Source organism: Calonectris borealis, chromosome 7, assembly GCF_964195595.1.
Source record: "Calonectris borealis chromosome 7, bCalBor7.hap1.2, whole genome shotgun sequence".
Classification (NCBI taxonomy): domain Eukaryota; kingdom Metazoa; phylum Chordata; class Aves; order Procellariiformes; family Procellariidae; genus Calonectris; species Calonectris borealis.
Genome location: NC_134318.1, coordinates 28,494,331 through 28,511,721, shown reverse-complemented (window position 1 = coordinate 28,511,721; position 17,391 = coordinate 28,494,331). Strand labels below are relative to the sequence as shown.

Genomic DNA, 17,391 nt, shown 5'->3' with positions numbered 1-17,391 from the left:
GGTAATAAATTTATGTAAGATTGCAGTTCTTCTTTGGCTTAGCTACTTTGACAGATCTTGTCAGAAGAACTAGTGCTAGGGAAGTGCAGTGTTTTGCAACACTTGTTCTGGTATCCCGCTGCATTTTGGTTTAGTGGCTGATTCCTTCCCTCACCCCTTCTGGTGTTATTCCTGTGGTTTTATAGAAAAGCAAGTTTGTTATGGTTGCTTACAAGCTTTTCAACGGAATTTGAGACTCATTGAGTGCTATTGTTTAGTTTGTTAAATCTGCTGAAGCACAATCTGTTCTAGAAGTCTAATATTCCTTGAGCCTGGAAATGTTTCTGGTGTCAAAGAACACTTTTTTAAAAAGTCGGCTACATTTGAAATAACCTTCAGAGGATTTAAGGTATAAAATTGACAGCAGTGGGGAACAAAGCACTTACATGAAATTGTTATTAATGCTTCTTGCATACACTGTCTTCGGCAATTTATTGTTCACTCTTCATGCCATACTTTATTCATTACATGTGTATGATACTCTTTTCCTTTTAGAGGAGCTTATCTGTGAATAATTCTGTAGGGAAAAAATGACCTTAAGGGGAAATATTTACAAAGTGTCATAGACGTCAACCTGTTTTGTAACTTTGAGTATCTGTTAGTGCTACTCTAGACTTTTAATCCCTTAGGATCAGATGATTAGCATGTAGCCTGCAGAAGCACAGTTTGTATCAAATTCCTTTGCTGTTTACATGGCTGTACTGCTGGCAGTTCCGAGCCATGGATTAGGAAATCCATTTCTGAGATTTTGCTCCGAAAGTACTGTTCAGAAGTTACAAAAAGAGCTGCTTTGGATATAAGTGGATGGTGACCCTCATCTTAAAGGCTGAAGCTTTTCTAGCAAAGCGGCACTCAAAACTGTGAAATGTTTCTGTTGTTTCTTCATATAGAGGTTGTTACAGATATTTCAGTCTCCAATGAATTTAGCAATACAACATAGTGTGGAATGCCAAGCTTAAGAAGCTTTGTGTCTAGATTACCTGGAAAATTTAACTCAGATTCTGAACAAAGGACCTGTGGTATGCAGTTTCTTAGAAGGCCGAGTGTTCTCCCAGTGTTTCTTCACTTAGCACCAAAGAATCGTTTTTAGATCTGCTAAGCATCCTAAACAGGGGATGCTGTTCATTTTTTGAACAGACCTGAGGCAGTAACAAGTCTGCTAAGACATTTTTATTGAGATACCAAGTGTAAAATTGGAGCAAGGCTGGCTCTTCTAGAAGGCTGATCTCCAGATGTTTGTCTTTGTAACAGTTTGATGTTCTTGACTAGAAACATGTAACTTTATTAACTGTGAGCATATTCTGAGATTTTGCTGTAATTCAGTGACATTGAGAAACTTACTGTGCAGAAAGTGTGGGACTGCTCTCTTCTCTCATGTTCAGATCACACATGCTGCTTTCAAGCAAAGAAGTTCAACTAGACTGAAAACAAAAGTTGTGAGGGAATAGGGTGGCATCAACCAAAGTACAGTGGATAAAATGTTTGACTTCCTTAATTATGAAAGGCTGGTAACATGCTGTGCTTCAGGAATTCTATAAGGTCTGGAGTAAATGAGGTGGAGAAGACTGGGCACTGTCAAAAAGCTGCACAGAACTGCTTTGCTGAGGAAGACTTAAAGGTGATGATAGGAGCTGAAATTACTGTGTATATAACTCAGTTAAGTGCAATGTAAACTGTTAAAAACACCTGTAGACACCAAATTCACTATAGCTCTGCAGAAACTTTGAAATCCTGAATGACCGTCCTAAAAGATGTATTCCCTATCATGTTACTTCTGCATCGACCAAATTCCAAGGTTTTTGCTCTGAATATGATCTTCAGCTCTGAGCCAGTACCTACTATCTGTCTCAAAACGGAATAAGGGAAAGGCAATCTGAGAGAGCGAATGAGGAAGTCAAACAGGTCTTGATTTCAGCAGTGTTGCTGTGTAAGCTGTCCCTGGTCCTGCCACTTGTTCCTGCTGACATAACTGGACTAGGCCAGGAAATTGTTGCTGTCTAGAAATAATGCAAGCAAAAACAATTTTTTTTTTCAGTCTTCTGTGTGCACCTGTACAGTTGTTTGTATTGCCAGTGAAAAGGGAAGAGTGTGAATAGAAATGCCTGATGTCAAGCAGCCTTTCTTCTGTCCTATGTTGCTGTCAAGAAGGAAAAAAAAAAAACTCAGTGTAACCCCAGTTCTAGTTGGACACAAAATACCCTAAAAAAACTGGGTGCTTCTCCTGTGAAGCACATCTGCAGGCATAGCTTATGGAACTGATGATGTGTAACTGAAGCAAAAAGGTTAGAAAGATTCAAAGAATTGCTACGTGAAATGATGGCAAACATTACATGACATCAGAAGTGAGAGAGAGGTTTATCAGTCACTTGCTCTTCAGGAAAATTTCCACTAAACCCCAAAGGTCAGGCTGTCTTATAGCTGTTTACTGCAAGTTTCTTGCATTTATGTGTAGTTTTTTAAAGAAGGTTCACTGTTCCTAGTCTACGCTGAGTAATGCTCCATCACATCTGGCAATTTCAGTTCCCACAACTTATTTCAGCACCAAATTGTTTTGCTGCTATAATCTTTTGTTACAAAGTTGTCAGCAGCTGTGGTTATGCTTCTCTGTTTCCAGAGGAATATCAGGGCTTGCAGCTTCTTTAGTGCATAGGCATAACCCGAGGTGTGAATGAAGGATAGGTAAGAATATTTCTGCTAATATTTAGTTCTCTTGGCACAAGAGTGACAATGGTAATACAGCCATATCTTCTGTGCTGTATGCAGAAGTTATCATGTGCTTACTTTATACCGTTGTGCTCTTGATACTATTGTTGTGCAAACCATAAAGCTGGAGGGGGCTGTTAGGCTTAGTGGTGCTCCCTTTGCACCTTGTGTTGTAGACTCAGAGGTATGCTTTCAAATGTGACTTCAGTGATGACAATTAGTCACTATAATCTGCTCTGCAGCTAGTATGAATTCTATGCTCGTCTCTTTCAGTGTTAAGATACTTCTCTCTGTGTGCTGATCTTTGTTTTGAGAGTTTTTGTTTAAGGTGGATAACTTTTGCCCCCTGCCCTGCTTTCAGTTACCCTTTCACTTTTGTGTAGCTGCCTGTATCACCCACTGGTTTCACCTAGGTCATCCTTTCTGTTGAGACAGAACTGAACAGTCCATCTTGAAAAGGCTAAGGATACTTCTCCAGAGTTTCTGGGAAGCCTTCTCAAAGCATCAGGTGTGCTTCATATTCACTGTAGTCATGATTCAGCTTTCTTTCCATGATCTAGATTCTTCTTTTCTTCTGTTAGCTTCTTGATCAGAATTTAGATATACTCACTGGTGTTTTAGTGAAATAATCACTTGACTTAATAAAGTGGTGTGTCTTTTCATATAATGATGCTGTTAGCTAGCTGGAGTCAGAAGGCATACGCTTCATTGGGGCAATTATGTAATGGCTTATGATGGAGGTTTACTTAACATCAGACAGACGTTTACAGTCACAAATAACAGAGTAAAAAGGCTCTTGGCAGTTCTTACTTTACAGGTAAGCTCAGTATATTCACCTTTCAACTAAGAAATGTTCAATAAATTTTCACAGGTCTATGCTATTTGTTGAAGATCATCAGATTTTCAATGATGGGTGATATAACTATATTTATTTTCCTAAATAGAATCACATTTTCATTCCCCTTTGCAGACTCCTGTATAGATTTGAAAATCTCTGTAGACATGGCGAAAGGGGTATTTATAACTTGAGATACAAAAAGAAGAGAATAATGTGTTAATTCAGTAATGACTGATGGTATAACTGACCTCCTGTGATAAAGGAGGTGAAACTGAGTCACACTACAAGGGTTTGCTAGATCAAAGCTGTGGTTTAGTACATGCTTTTTCTGCTGGCAATCCTTGTTTAAATGGATTCAGCAGCTTGTGCCTACCCTTTCTGGGCTGTTTTTTAGCTGAATTATTTCAGCAGGTGGCTGTGTGTTGCAGACAGAGAATGATGTAGGGCAGGACTGAGTTGCTAGGGCAAAGCAACCCTCTTCAAATAGGACTGCTATGGAGTATGAAATGTAGCTAATATTTCAGCCAGTTAAACCCACACCTCTAACACGCTTCTGCACCATGCCAATACATATCTGTTGAGGCTGGGGTGGAAATCACTGGTATCCTGTGCTTCCACATACACAACTTTTGGGGGAGAGGGAGGGTGCCTCCGTGGTTTAAACTGACCTCTGTTATACCTACTTGTGGCAAGTTGTTCCTGACAGCACACCTGACTCCAGCTATCTGTAGTATGAGCATTACTATGGCCGTGAAGTAAAATGGAGCAGTGAATTGACCTTGCTGGAAATCCTCTCTCTTCTGTGGGAGGCATTTTCCAGGCAGATCAATCCTGTCTACTGCAAGGCTATTCTTATGCTTGTGCTGGGGGAGCATGGGGTATGGGGATAAACACGGGTAGTTAATGAATGTCATCTTAACTTTGCTTGGCAGTGAAGCATTAACAGGTTGTGTCCAACAGGAAAAAAGTTTCAAGGTTTTTATTTTGCTGCAATAAATAATGCAACACTGTTGGGTGTGGAAAAAATGGCCTTGAGTTTGAGCAACATTTGGGTTTCTATATAAAAACTTTTGGTCCATGATATTTTGCGCTATTGAGCACTCTCATTCTTGGGTTATTTGGCTCTTTTAATCTGTTTCTAAACTTTCTAGGTAGTTGGTATAGTTCCTTCTTAGTGAAAGTTGTACCTGCTTGCCTGCTGGAACAAACTCCAGACCTGGAGGTTGAACAAACAAGAGCACTGTCTTTGAATTGAGATACTGAAAAACAATTCCCACTTCAATTTTTAGTGTTAAAGTTTGTTTGTTTGGGTTTTGTTGAGTTTTTTTGTTTGGTTAGTTTTTTTGTGTTGTTTTTTTTGTTTGTTTGTTTTAATTTAGATCTTATTCTACTATTAAGTAAAAGCTACCTTTTTAAGGATACATAGAAAGTTGGTAGTTATTGAAACTCTTCTGCTGTCATTCTTTGCCATTTTGTGATGTCTGTGTTTTCTGGTTTATTTTCTAAAGTAATAAAATGCAAGTATTTACATGAGAAGATTCCAGTCAGGTCCTGCAGTGGTGGTGACTGGCTGTGAAGAAAACCAGATAGTCGTCCAATAAACCTCCTGATCTTGAGTTAAAATGTAAAACATAAGCCCACAACCCCTGACTTGAACAACTAGCCAGATTAGCGATGCAGTATCTACAAATCTGAGGATCTTCCCACCCCTGCAAATCCACACGAAGATTACAGCTCAACCTGCCAGAGCAGTTGCTGTATCTTAGGTGATGTTGAGACAGCCATTGCAGAGAGTCCTTGACTTTTCTTGAATTCTGCTGCTGAGGCTTTTGATTAGAGATAAGAAGGTTGCATGCCTTCATGTAATTCTCTTCTTGACATCAGATCACACACACAAAAATACTCCTCGTGGGAGGGGGGCAGGCGATGGTCCATATTATGCCTTTTGCCTTGCTATACTCTGTACTCTGGCAACAAGCTTTATAACTTTTGGTTTTTTTGGGGTGACTTTTCAGTTATAATCAGTGAGATAATCTGCCAGTTAGAGTGCTAACATAGGATGGGGAGACCTGTTTCCCTTTCTCGCATTGCAAAATAGCCTGATAACTTGCTTTCTTTGCCTCTCCGTTCTCCCCTGTACAGGGGAGAGATCTACCCTCCTTTAGGGGATTTGGCAGGGCTCTTTTCTGTTGTGAGGGCAAGTGCATTGCAGCGCTGTAGTTCAGATATGTAGCTGGTTTTCTGTCATACTTAGCTCATTGACTTTTAAATGCCCTGCTGCGAGTTTGATATTCCATCAGAGAAAATGTGCTTAGACTTGACTTTTGGAGGAAAAGGAATCGCTTGGTTGAGAGGGGTGCTTGGAGAGAAGAGTGAGGATGGCCTGCTGCAGCTTCGTCGTCTTTATTAAAATTACAGACCAGTAGTGGAATTTGAATGAAGTCTTACAGGATGGATGGTCAGAAGCACTTCTATCAACAGTACTTGTCTGCTGCTGTAGTAGGTTTTTTTTGTCCGTTTTTTGATTTCTCAGCTTATTGCTGTGGTAAGTTACTGTAACAGTGAAATGGCTGTTCGACAAAACATGTACTTGTTGGCTTCAAATGAAACTTCTCTACTGTAGATGCTGTTCTACAGTGAATAAAGCATTAGTCTAAGGCCAAAGGATTCTTTTTTTCTTGAGCTCCAAGGGTCTGTTTAGGGACCTCAGCAAGTGATACCATGTATTTTGTCTCGGGAACACAAGGTGTTCTAGTGAAAAAAGCTACGGAAGAGCTACGTATTGCTATATCAGACTTGGTTATACCTGTTCTTCTTTTAAACAGTACCTATCTTAACATCCTTAGTTCTTTTCTTCTTATGCATGTGCCTGTATTGCTCTTACAGAACCAGGTTATTGATATTTAAGGCCCCGGAAAGTCCTTGGATTTACTAAAGCATCTGTTGTCTCTGGAGCAGGGATGTCTGCAGTAAGTCCCCGAGCTGTGCAGTTTCATTAACAAAAATGTAGAAGCATGAACTTTGAAAAATTACTGAAGATGCACGGCTTTCTCTTTCTTTGTTCCCCAGGAAGCTGAGACAAAGTTGTTTTCACTTGTAGTTGGAGTACTTACTTGGGCTCCATTCAGATAACAAGATCTCTCATCATAGGTGGATGGGAGGTTCTTTCATTTTGTCGCATGAAGAAAAGCATATTCACAACTTATAATTATATGCATGTCCTGAGACTTAGTGTATATTAATAACTGTCCTGTGACTTTTTTTCCCCTCCCTTGTTGCTTCGTCTTGCTTTTCTATTAAGATGCCTGTGACTGAAACATTCAAGTTTAATAGATTTTTGTCCTGAAAGAGACAGAATTCCCGTGTTACACATAGACTGTAGGATTTTTCTGAATTAATTCCTGCTTCAAATCCCATAGTTGTGGATAAATATATCCAATCTTGACCAGAAAACCTAGGCATGAGAAATCCAATAAAAACTTGATGTGATGGTGGTGGCTTTTGCTTCCTACTAGTTAATGAGACTCCTAACATGATGAATGTAAGTGCTGGGGGAGAGTACAAGGGGAATAGATCTCAGCGGCCAGCCCACGCTTCCCTAAATAACATCTCCAGAATCCTAGGCTAGGGAAAGCATCGGTCTGGTCCTGGAGTGCATGTCTTGTATTTTCTATTGGACCCTTGTAAAATTAAGAGTGTCTTATGTCTGGCTGAGTTTCATCAGCTTCCAATTTCAGCTGCGGGATCTGGGTATGTCTTTGAGAAGCTGTTTTTCCTGTTCCTAGATGTGTGTTTTGTGGCTTTCTCCATTCCCCTCCGCCCCCCTTTCGAAGTAGTGTTTAATTGCATTTGCTTTGGTAAGCAGCCTCTGTGACCTGGGCCTTTTGTTATTTACTGTTCTTCCTGTCTTTGTATCTCCTGCAAATTTAGTGACTGCTTTCTTCCAAGTCACCGACTAAAATGTTAAATGGCATAGGGCCAAGAACCAATACCTGATGGACCTCACTAGCAGTGGTTTCCCATTGATACCAACATTTCGAGAGCTGTCACTTAATCGATTTTTAATCTGTTTTGTATGTATTTGGATGATTTTTGTTTGTTTGTTTTGGGGTTGTTTGGTTCCCACCCCCCCCAGCTGGTTTTAGTCAAAATGTGTTGTGCCAGCCCAAAAATGTTACATGAATCTAAGAATATTACATCAAACCCTTTACTGTTGTTAATCAAATTGTTGGTTTCATAAAAGTCAAATTAAATAAGACTGGTTTTGTAAGCCCATGTTGATTGACACTATTGTTAATACCTCTGAGCTGTTCCTTGTTTTTGAAAACCTTTACCAAGTTGAGACTCCAGTACTTACCCATTTAATGTTTTCACATTTCAAAGGGATGGTTTTTTTTTTTCCCCAGCCCACTGGAACTTTCCCAATATTCCAAGACTTTCTGGAATTAAACAGTGCTGCAATCACCTCCATAGCATTTTAAGACTGTTAACTTACACATGTTAAATAACATCACCTTGATAGATTTTGTGGAATGATTGTATGCCATTCTACTGAATGTTTGTTAATACACTACCATATTCTTACAGAATTTTTTTTAGTAATATGCATATGTGCTGCCTTTTTGGTTTTATCTTTGCTTACTTTAAAGCTGTGTCCGTCTCTTTGCTCTGACCTTTGTAACATTTCTGAATTTTGATTTATGTTCTCTGCTCTGAATCCCCCTGTCCCTCTTCTAACCTCTTGTCTCCTCTTTGTGCTTTCACTCTTAGTCGCATTGTAGTTTTGGGTTTTTTTGGGTTTTGTTGGTGTTTTTTTTTTTTTTTTTTAAATTAAGAGGTCAGATTTTTTTTTCCGCATGATATTGTTTTGAGGGTTTCTAGTAAAAAGTTCTTAAATAGTTAAGAAATTTAAACAAAAGATGTAGACAACGATTGTCTTAATTGATTTGACTCAATTTCCAGCTTTTTGAAGTTGTCCTTTTAAAGTGCAAATTGCTATGTATTAGGCTGATTGTTTATTATAAATAAATGCTGTTGAATCAGTTGTCTTATTTCCTATTGCAGTTGGTCTACTATATCTACTATACTTAACTACTGCGCTGGCTAGTACTTATTTAGTCTATTGAGATCTAGCTTACAAATTGGTATTCACAGATTAAATTGATATTCACAGGTTAGGTCTGAAGAGTCGGTAACTATGTATGTTGTTTTTTATTTTCCCCCTTCAGGGCCCTTGCTATGTTGATTTTTTTTTTTTGCGTTCTTTAACAATTTATGTAATAGTAAAGACGGATTGTAGCCTTTCTTTTCTTTACCACCCTCAAAATTATTTGACTTCTAGTTAGTGGTACAAGCTTTACTGCTTTGACTACATAGGTGTGTAGGGCTGAATTATGTAGTGAGTATTACAGGGTATATTTGAGCTGTGCTGTCACAGGGGAAAAAAGCATTGTTTGAAATGCTAGGCTCTGTGTCAATGGCAGTCCAGAAAAGCATCCATGTCTCCTTCTGAAGATTTTGCATTCCTGTTTTTTAAAGGGGAGAATGTGTCTTTGGCTAATCCACATTGCTAGAGATCAGCAAAGTCCTCTCTTGGACTATCAGCTTCTCTAATAGCGTTATCTCAAGGAGCCTGGTAGCTACTTAATCCTTCCAAGTGCTCTCAGTTTTAAGGCAAAAGATGATATGAGGATCTAACTGCTTTTTTTTTTTTTTTTTGCAAAGCTTGAAATTAAACTGTTGTCCTAAACTGTTAAGCAACAAACTATAATTACAGTTTAAATTAATGACTTAAAATATTTGATTACAAAAGAGAGGATGAAAATGCCAGAAAAGATGAAAATAAAACTGTTTAGGTGCAGAGACAGAATTAGTGAAATTTTACCATGCTGAAAGCTGCATAGTCAACTCTTTAGTTTTAATTTCTGTGCTTGTTACTCTTAGCATAAAAATGGCACATCCATATTCTGATTTTTGTCAAAGGACATTTTAGAGAATAATGTTTCTTAAATATTGCTCTACTTTTAGAGCTAGCAATTGTGAAATAGTACTAAGTGTGTAACAACCTCTGCATTTAAAAAGTTATTCCACCCTTGCTTCAATACTAAGGGTTTTCTTTACTCTATCTAGGATTGGGGTTTTTTTTATTTTTTTTACTAATTCTTCACTTGCTGGAGAGCCTTCTGAGATAGTGAAGATGTTTTACATTTTGTAAATGTTGTATTTTTTTAAAAAATTTGAAACTTTTTCCCTAAATTCTTACACTAACACCCAAAAGATGTTTTTCCTTGTATAGATCACCAGTAACATTATAAGGGTTAAATGTATGGCTGCTTTAATTGTGAGGAACGTATTTAAGAGAAAGCTCTAAAATATTGGGATCTTCATCCCTTTTTCTCTCTTCTAATTCTGTTATTCCTGCAACTTTTCCACTGACTCTGCTCTTCAGCTGCTGTGAACTGTCAGACACTGAAATATAGATGATGAAAATATAGAAACCAGAATTTAGCAGAGGCAGCCATGTTAATTTCTGTTCCATTTGAAATGCAGGAAAATATCATCTGCCAAATGGAAAAGGACAATCGGTGGGAAAAGAAATGTTCTTTTCAAGCTTCTAAGAGCAGTGACAATGGAGAGAAAAAATACTATAAAAAGTAGGCAGCTCCTTTTTCAAGATTTTGTTTTCAATGTATTATGCATGATTAATTGTACACAGTTGCTCTTTTGGAGTCCTGAATAACTGAATACTACATCGCAGGGCTTATACTGTCGTTACTGCATTGCACTTTGCATTTGGGGGGAATAGGGCTCAGCTTCATGGCAGTTTTGCCAGTCTTTAGTATAGTTTTTTAATACATTCATACTTCCCTTATTTGCCTTTTTTAATGTCAAGCGTTGCACATAAGATGTTCTGCTGTTGCTATGCAACTGCTAAATCCAATATTTAATATTAATAAAAAGCGAGTGGCATTAGCATCACTGAGAACAGTGGGCTAGCAAACTATGATTGTACAATATCCAAGCTGTAAAACTTGGCAGGGACTTCAGTGTGCAATTGCATGCATGGCAAACTGGGGGGCATGAGTCATTGGCAGTTACTATTTTAAGAGTGGTGAGTTTGAGTAAAATTTCTGAGCTCTCTTGATTTTTATTGATATGTATATAAAATACAATTTTTTAAGCAAAAAAATAAAGAATGAGGTTGGTTAGCTGTTTTCCTTAAGGTTTCATTTCAGATACAAATTCTGAGGGGTCACTACCCATAAAAGAGTCAACGTTATAAACCTATGGGTCAATACCCTGATTCTCCTATTTTTCTTCTAGGTCAGGTTGGTCGGCCCTTTCCCACTGTTCCTGCCACTTCCTGAAGCCTGAATTGGCTTTTTTTGGAGGCAGTGCTACTTCTCTGCCTGACAAGGTGCTGTTCAATGGGGTGTTTTTCCAGTTTTTCCTCTACCACCTTGTTTTCTGATCTCTCCCCTATTTCTCTTTACTCTTGACTGTTATTTCACCGTCACTCTTTCACTTTCTTTTTTTAAAATTGTTCCTCACTTGGTCCTTTCTGAGATTAGATTTTTAGTGTCAGCCTCTGATAGGCTTTAGATCAAGGATGGTGGCGTACCCCAGCAGTGCTTTGGCCATCTTAAGTCATGCTGCAGGCTGCAAATTCTGCAGGGTCCTGCATCTGTTATCTGAAGATGTTAGTGCACTGGCACTCTTGCTGACACCCAGAGGGGTGTAACGCTACTTGTCCTTTCCTTTTTGAAGACAGCTGTCCAAAAGATAACTTTGATATTAGATCTGTATAAAGTCAGAGTTATTTTAGAGTTATTGCTCTTTTGCAATGTAATAGCTGATTTCCTTCATAGCATGTGATCATTTAGATTTCGACTGGCTTCTTAAAATGGCTATTTCAGGTAGTTTATCTGTCCCCGATTCACCCATGCAAGTTTCTCTAAATTTAAAACCATATTTTTGTGTCTTAAAATTTTTTTTTTTTTGTTTCTTCTTCTGCCTCTGAGAGATTCAGGCAAGTAGGAGAAGCTGCCCCTAGCTATATGCAAACTGTTGTTAAATCTACAAAGCAAAAGTATTAAGGGGGGGGGAAAAATACAGTAAGTTGTAGTCTTGAGTTTTATGGTCATATTGGGAATATGTTTTTATAAGCAGGTGGAATTTGTCTGTCCCCCTTAAAGTAGTCTTTGTACTTTTCATATTCACTCTGCTAACCTGTCTTCTCACAGTATTGGGTAGTTAATAGCTCTGTAGATTTTACTGCCAGCAGGGGTTTAGTGTAATATTGATTTAACATTTCCAAATAATGGCAGTAATTTCGGTAAAGGTTTTTCCTCTTTTGGAATAAACTAAAAGTGGTTAGATTTATTTTAAGTGAGGCATAAATCATGGCATTGAAGTAAATCGGACTGTGTACCTTAGATGTGGATCTGCGATTCAAATTTGGTTCCTTAGTGGCATGGCACTGCTGAATTCCTTTCCTTTGAATTTTCTTTCTTCAAACCTGTAACTCTTCAGGAAACACTGATTCTAACATTTGCTGAAATTCGGAAAAGTAACTGAATGCCACTCAGATGGAAGAATGTTTTTTTTTTTTTAATTGGGAAAACATCCCTTATTTCAGTTTGGAGGCTTAAGCAAGAGATTTTTTTGTACAGAAATTACCTGGTCACGTTGTAGAACCTACAACTTCCTATTTTCTTTTTGAAATGGTTTATTTCAATGTTGTAATGTTCTTTGTTTTTAACCTAGCTATTTACAAAAGTACAGGAGTCGGTGGACTCTAGATTGTGCTATGATTTGTCAGTAGTTCAGTCATCACAATTGACCCATGCATCTTGTAATACTTAGAGAAAACACGTTGAGCTCTGTTCTTGGAACAGATAAATATAGAACTGCTATTGTGAATATTCTTGTAGTGACGTACTTAATCTAGAAAGCTAACAATTCTTTTATTTGCTTTTAGGGTTTGAAAGTATTCTAGAAGGCCTGTTTGGACCTGGATTATTAAAAGATCTCAGTTTGTTTAAAGGTATTCAATCTCTATTTTTGTATCTTGTTCTGCATTTCTAATGACAGAAGCAGCCCCAGCTCTGCCTCTAGAAAATGTGTGTTACCGTGGTGATTTGTGCTTTTTTTCCCCCTCCCCCAGGCAGTGCTCACAGTTAGTTTCATATTGGCTAAAATTACTAATGAGTGTGCGTTCATCTTTATGTAGCTGGGAGTGTATTTGGCAGTGCTCGGAAAAACAGATTTGTTGTGCATAGATAAAATGTATACAGTTTGGTAATCTGGGGATTTAGAAAAATGGCCGAAATGAAGCCTGCATCCTCAGAATGCAGGCAAGAATGTTGTGAAACAGGTATTTAATTCGGCATTTCTCTTTTGGCTCCAGTTGTGTCGCGGTTTATGAATATGAAGTAATTTGCTATTCCTCTGATTTACAGACTGTGAGCCTGAAGGTGTTTCTGATTGGTCTTTTGATGAAAATTGTCTTTTCTGCTGCCTGAGAAGAGAAAAAGTGAAGGTAACAATGCAGATGTGTGAAGCTAGTAGTTGTAGGGGAGGGACAAAGGGAGGGAGTTTGCTGCTCCCAGTTAACTGAATGTAGAAAATCTGCAACCTCCTACCCCTTTCCGCTCCTTCGGAATTAAAATAATACAAGTTAATGAAGAGACTTGCTTCTTCTCTGCAACTTTTTCTTTGTAGTATGTGATGCAGATTTTTTTTCCTGTGAGGTGGCTCTTTCTGTTTGGTGTTTTTTGTTTGGTTTGGGTTTTTTTGAGTTCTTTGGAAGAGATCTTGTTGGGATCATGTAACCCTTCCCAAGGGAGCCAGACTTTGGCTTGCGCATGTTTACTACAGTCAGAGGCTGGGCTTATCTTCAGTATGGAAATGTGGTCCATTTTAACAACCTCTAGTCTTGTTCGGTATCTTGGAATCTCTTTCCCTGTGGGCCATATCCTTTTATTAAAGGGCTCGTATGTATGGTAGATTTTGTACTGTGCTTGTTTAACCAAGTCAGAGCCTAAAAGTGGACAAGTCAGCTTTGCCAACATAATAAACTTGCAGTTTGTTTTCTTAACGAGATTATAGCTATATGTGAAACAAAGGCTACTGTGCTATACGTGCTTGTTGCTCAGCCCATGTGTTGAAATAATGATTGTTCTATAGCATAGAAAGGAAGGCTCATCTGTCTTGGCAAAACTTCATTTGCTGGAACTCTTAGTTACTACTACTACTTTTTGCACAATGTAAAATAACATGCAGAGTGGATCTCTCTCAACTTAGAAATGAAACAAAAGCACCCTTCCCTCTGCAGCAGCTGACATGTATGGGTGCATGGCTTGTTCATAAAGGAAGTACCTTGTTTACACTGATTCTTGCCATGTTGCCAGTTTATGCTTGGTTTTGTATTACAGTTTTTGTTAAGGCATGGGGAGGAGGGTTAGGAACGCTTGCATTTAGAACAGATGAACGGCATACTACTTTCTTTCATTGCAACTGGCAGCAGGTAAGCTGTATGTACGCTTGTGCTGTAGGGAGTTCTGTCTTGTTTGACTTATGTCATCTCATAAAAAGACAAAATGCAGTGTTTAGCACAGTTCTAGTTAAGCCATTGAATTGCTTCAGAAATTAATTTTGTGGTGCGGTCAGAGACTGGTCGTAGTCTGGGAGAATCTAACAGTGTATGGGTAGATCTTCACAAAGACTGTTTACCTCTCAATTGTCCTCAGAAGTCCATAATAACTAAAATACAGCTCCTGAAAATCGGTGATTGTTAGGTGAAGATTAAAACTAGGAACACGGATGTCCACCGTATAGTGTGCTGATTAGGCATGGTTATCTTGTCCTTTTCAAGCTTCTGCACAACCTTTAGTCAGAAGCTGAGATATCACTATTTATATTTTCATGTACTTTTCTAGGCTTTTCTTCTAGTTTCACATAGTAAAGTCTAGCCCATGATTGTACCACTGAAAAACTGGCGATGTATTCCTTATGCTAGTGGTGGTTATCGCTTACATTAAGGTTCCTCACATGGTTTCCCATTGTATTGTGTGGTGGCTTTTAAGTGGGCAAGAGAAAAGATGCAGATGCACACATCTGGTGTGCTCTGTGGTGTTTCGGCATCAAGGGCCTAAGGAGATTTTAGGATTGTGTACAGATTGACACAGAACGCAGCAGGGGCATGCAGCATCACTAGGCAAAGGCACTAAGTGAAGGGGAAGGAGGTTGTAAGTTCTGAGCAGGCTGAAGAGAAGTGTGAGTTAAGAAAGGCTGTGGTAGTGTCAGTCAGCCACTATGGGCTTGGGAAGAATAATTTTTATAAATAAAACCCAAGCAATTTCTGTCACTTTACATTTCAGTAGCCAAAAATACCTGTTTAAACATTTTTCCTACAGCTGATTGATAAACAGGGACAGCAGAGAGACCTTTGTACGCATGCTTGTTTGCTGCATGGCCAGGGATCACTGGCTGTTTGGGGGAGGAGGGCGAACCAGTTCATTCAAATCAGACTTGTGACTTCTCTGTTGATCCTGGTGATTCTCCTCATGCTTGGCTCAGGGCTTCTTTGGAGTATGTAGGATGTTTTTAGGGTTTGGGGTGTTTGTTGTTTTTTTTTTTCCTTCCTGCCCCCCAGCCTCTTTATCAATTCTGTTGGGTTTGGGTTTTTTGGGTTGTTTGTTTTGTTTTGTTTCTGAGGGAAGAATACGGCTCCTTTGAGACCTAGCGAGTTCTTGTATGTCAGCTGAGAGAGATGGCAGGGTGGGAGTCCTTCCTTTCCTCTGTGGGTATGCCAAATTGCTGCACTGCTAGCCATTGCTGATGTCATTAGCTTGCAATACAGAGTTACATGTGAGTCTCTTATGGGAGTCTTCAAATAGTATGAATTTAACAACATCATAATTTGAATTAAAACATCAGAGACTGAACTGTTACAAAAAAGTTTGTAACTTCATTTGGTATTTATCCAAATGATGGACAGTCTTCAGCTGATGGATTGAACTAAATTAGAAATGGTACTAGTTTATTTGAAATATCTTCCATTTAACATCTCTAATGATATCTTTAACTCCCCTTTTTAGGGAGTTGCAGACTCAGTCTTCTGTAACTACTAAAACTTGTCTATTCCTATATGTAAAGTGGTAGCAGTTGTGCTTTCTGTGCCACATCCTCTATTCTGCTTTTTTTTATTGTTGATGTGCATCCTCTTACATTTTTAGGAAAAGAACTAGACAGGATGGGATGATTTGGGTTTGTGCTTGTATACTGGTGAGTTACAGAATTAAAAGGTGTGTAATTGATGTTGTAGCTGGGAGCAAGATAGCCACAAACCACATACTACAACAGTGTGTGGCTGTGGCTGGCCTTTTTTCCCAATAAGAACATCTCTATCAATACCTCCTTTTGGATTAGTGGAATAATTAATCAGTGTACTTGATTTTTGCCTTTGAGTGACATGTAGATACCTTGTCTGACAAGTTCAAAACCAGTAAAAATCTTCAGGGTTTTTTTCTGGATTTCATTTGCCTTTAAGAATTACCTGTAACTTAGGAGACCAGTAGTTGTGCTTCAGGAGAATTGAGTTCTGGACTGCAGCATGAGAATTGGAGGCCAAGATTAGTTTATTGGCAGAGCTGTTTAAGGGGAAAAAAGCTACGCTTGCTCTCCCACCCATTTCAGTGATGTTGGTTCTTGCTTTTACAAGCAGATTCAATTACATGCATTCTTCAAAGGATGGAGAACCATCTGCTGAAGTATTCTGAAAAGATTAATTTATTAGTAGCAGTAGTTCTACTTGCAAATACTGAGCAAATGCATGGATTTTTTGGCAGTCAAAATACAAGACAGTTTTTGATAGAGAAATGGTCTTAAGTGTCTTCATTTGAAAGGAATCATAAAATACAGACAAAGTAGGGAGCTAAAATCTTCCCAGACTTTTTTGCCCAAATCCAAAGGGTTATGTGCAATAATGTAAAGCTTTTAGAAATTGGAATTTTTTCCTTCCATCATATAATGCAGAATACACAATTGTTTCAGTATGGTATAATCAGAGAGAATAACTAGTTACCTAAGGAGCTGCTACCAAGTTATTGACACAGGTGCCTGTGTGCAAAAATGCATGAGTACATTGATGGGCATGAAAGACAAAAAAGACAAAGCAGCTCTAGCTGCCTACTCATAGCGAGAGGAAGTAGATCGGGTTTTATGGGACCAAACCCAGTGACTTCTCATTTGGACAATCTGCAAATGTGGTAATTCTTAATTCCTTGTGAGCTTTATCCTTCACAGGGAAGATTTAAGATAGTATAGTTTGCAAGGTGGTTGGGTTTTTTTGTTGTGGTGGTTTTTGGTTTTTTGGTTTTTTTTTTTAAATGAAGCTTTTCTTTCTAAAAGATTGTGGTACTCAAGGTGTACTTGACTTATCTCTTTTTAATTATGGTTCTTAATTTTTCAGTATCGCTTGTTAAATAAACTGACAGAGCTATCATTACAGAAGAAATCTGTGGCTCCATGTAGAATGTTTGTATCAAATGAGGTAGACTGTACTGTCATTTGCTCATAGTTGGAGCTCAAGCCGAGTTTAAGATTTATTTTTTTTAAAAAGATGCAGATAGATAAGGTCAGAAGAAAGCACCAGTAATAAGAGGGGAAATTGGAGAAAGAATCCTTAAAGAGGATTCAGCTGAGTATATTCATTTGGAAAAGAAAACACTATTGTCTAAAGCTACATAAAGCAATTCATATGTATTTAAAAAAAAAGGGGGGGGGGAGACATGACTAATCTCATTAGT

General features: G+C 38.4%; 1 protein-coding gene across 4 annotated transcripts in view; it reads left to right on the top strand.

The window, feature by feature from the left end:
* Positions 1-17,391, top strand: part of LOC142084321 (ligand-dependent corepressor) — a 54,248-nt gene that overhangs the window by 19,093 nt on the left and 17,764 nt on the right. For 2 of the 4 annotated variants that reach the window (XM_075154850.1, XM_075154852.1), the window contains 2 exons: positions 12,561-12,626; positions 13,042-13,121. The exons of 1 other annotated variant lie outside the window; for it this stretch is intronic. In XM_075154850.1, the coding sequence (XP_075010951.1) occupies positions 12,561-12,626; positions 13,042-13,121 (146 nt within the window). Of the gene's footprint in view, positions 1-10,129; positions 10,234-12,560; positions 12,627-13,041; positions 13,122-17,391 lie in introns of all 4 variants that reach the window. One more of the 4 variants, XM_075154849.1, reaches the window with a different exon arrangement.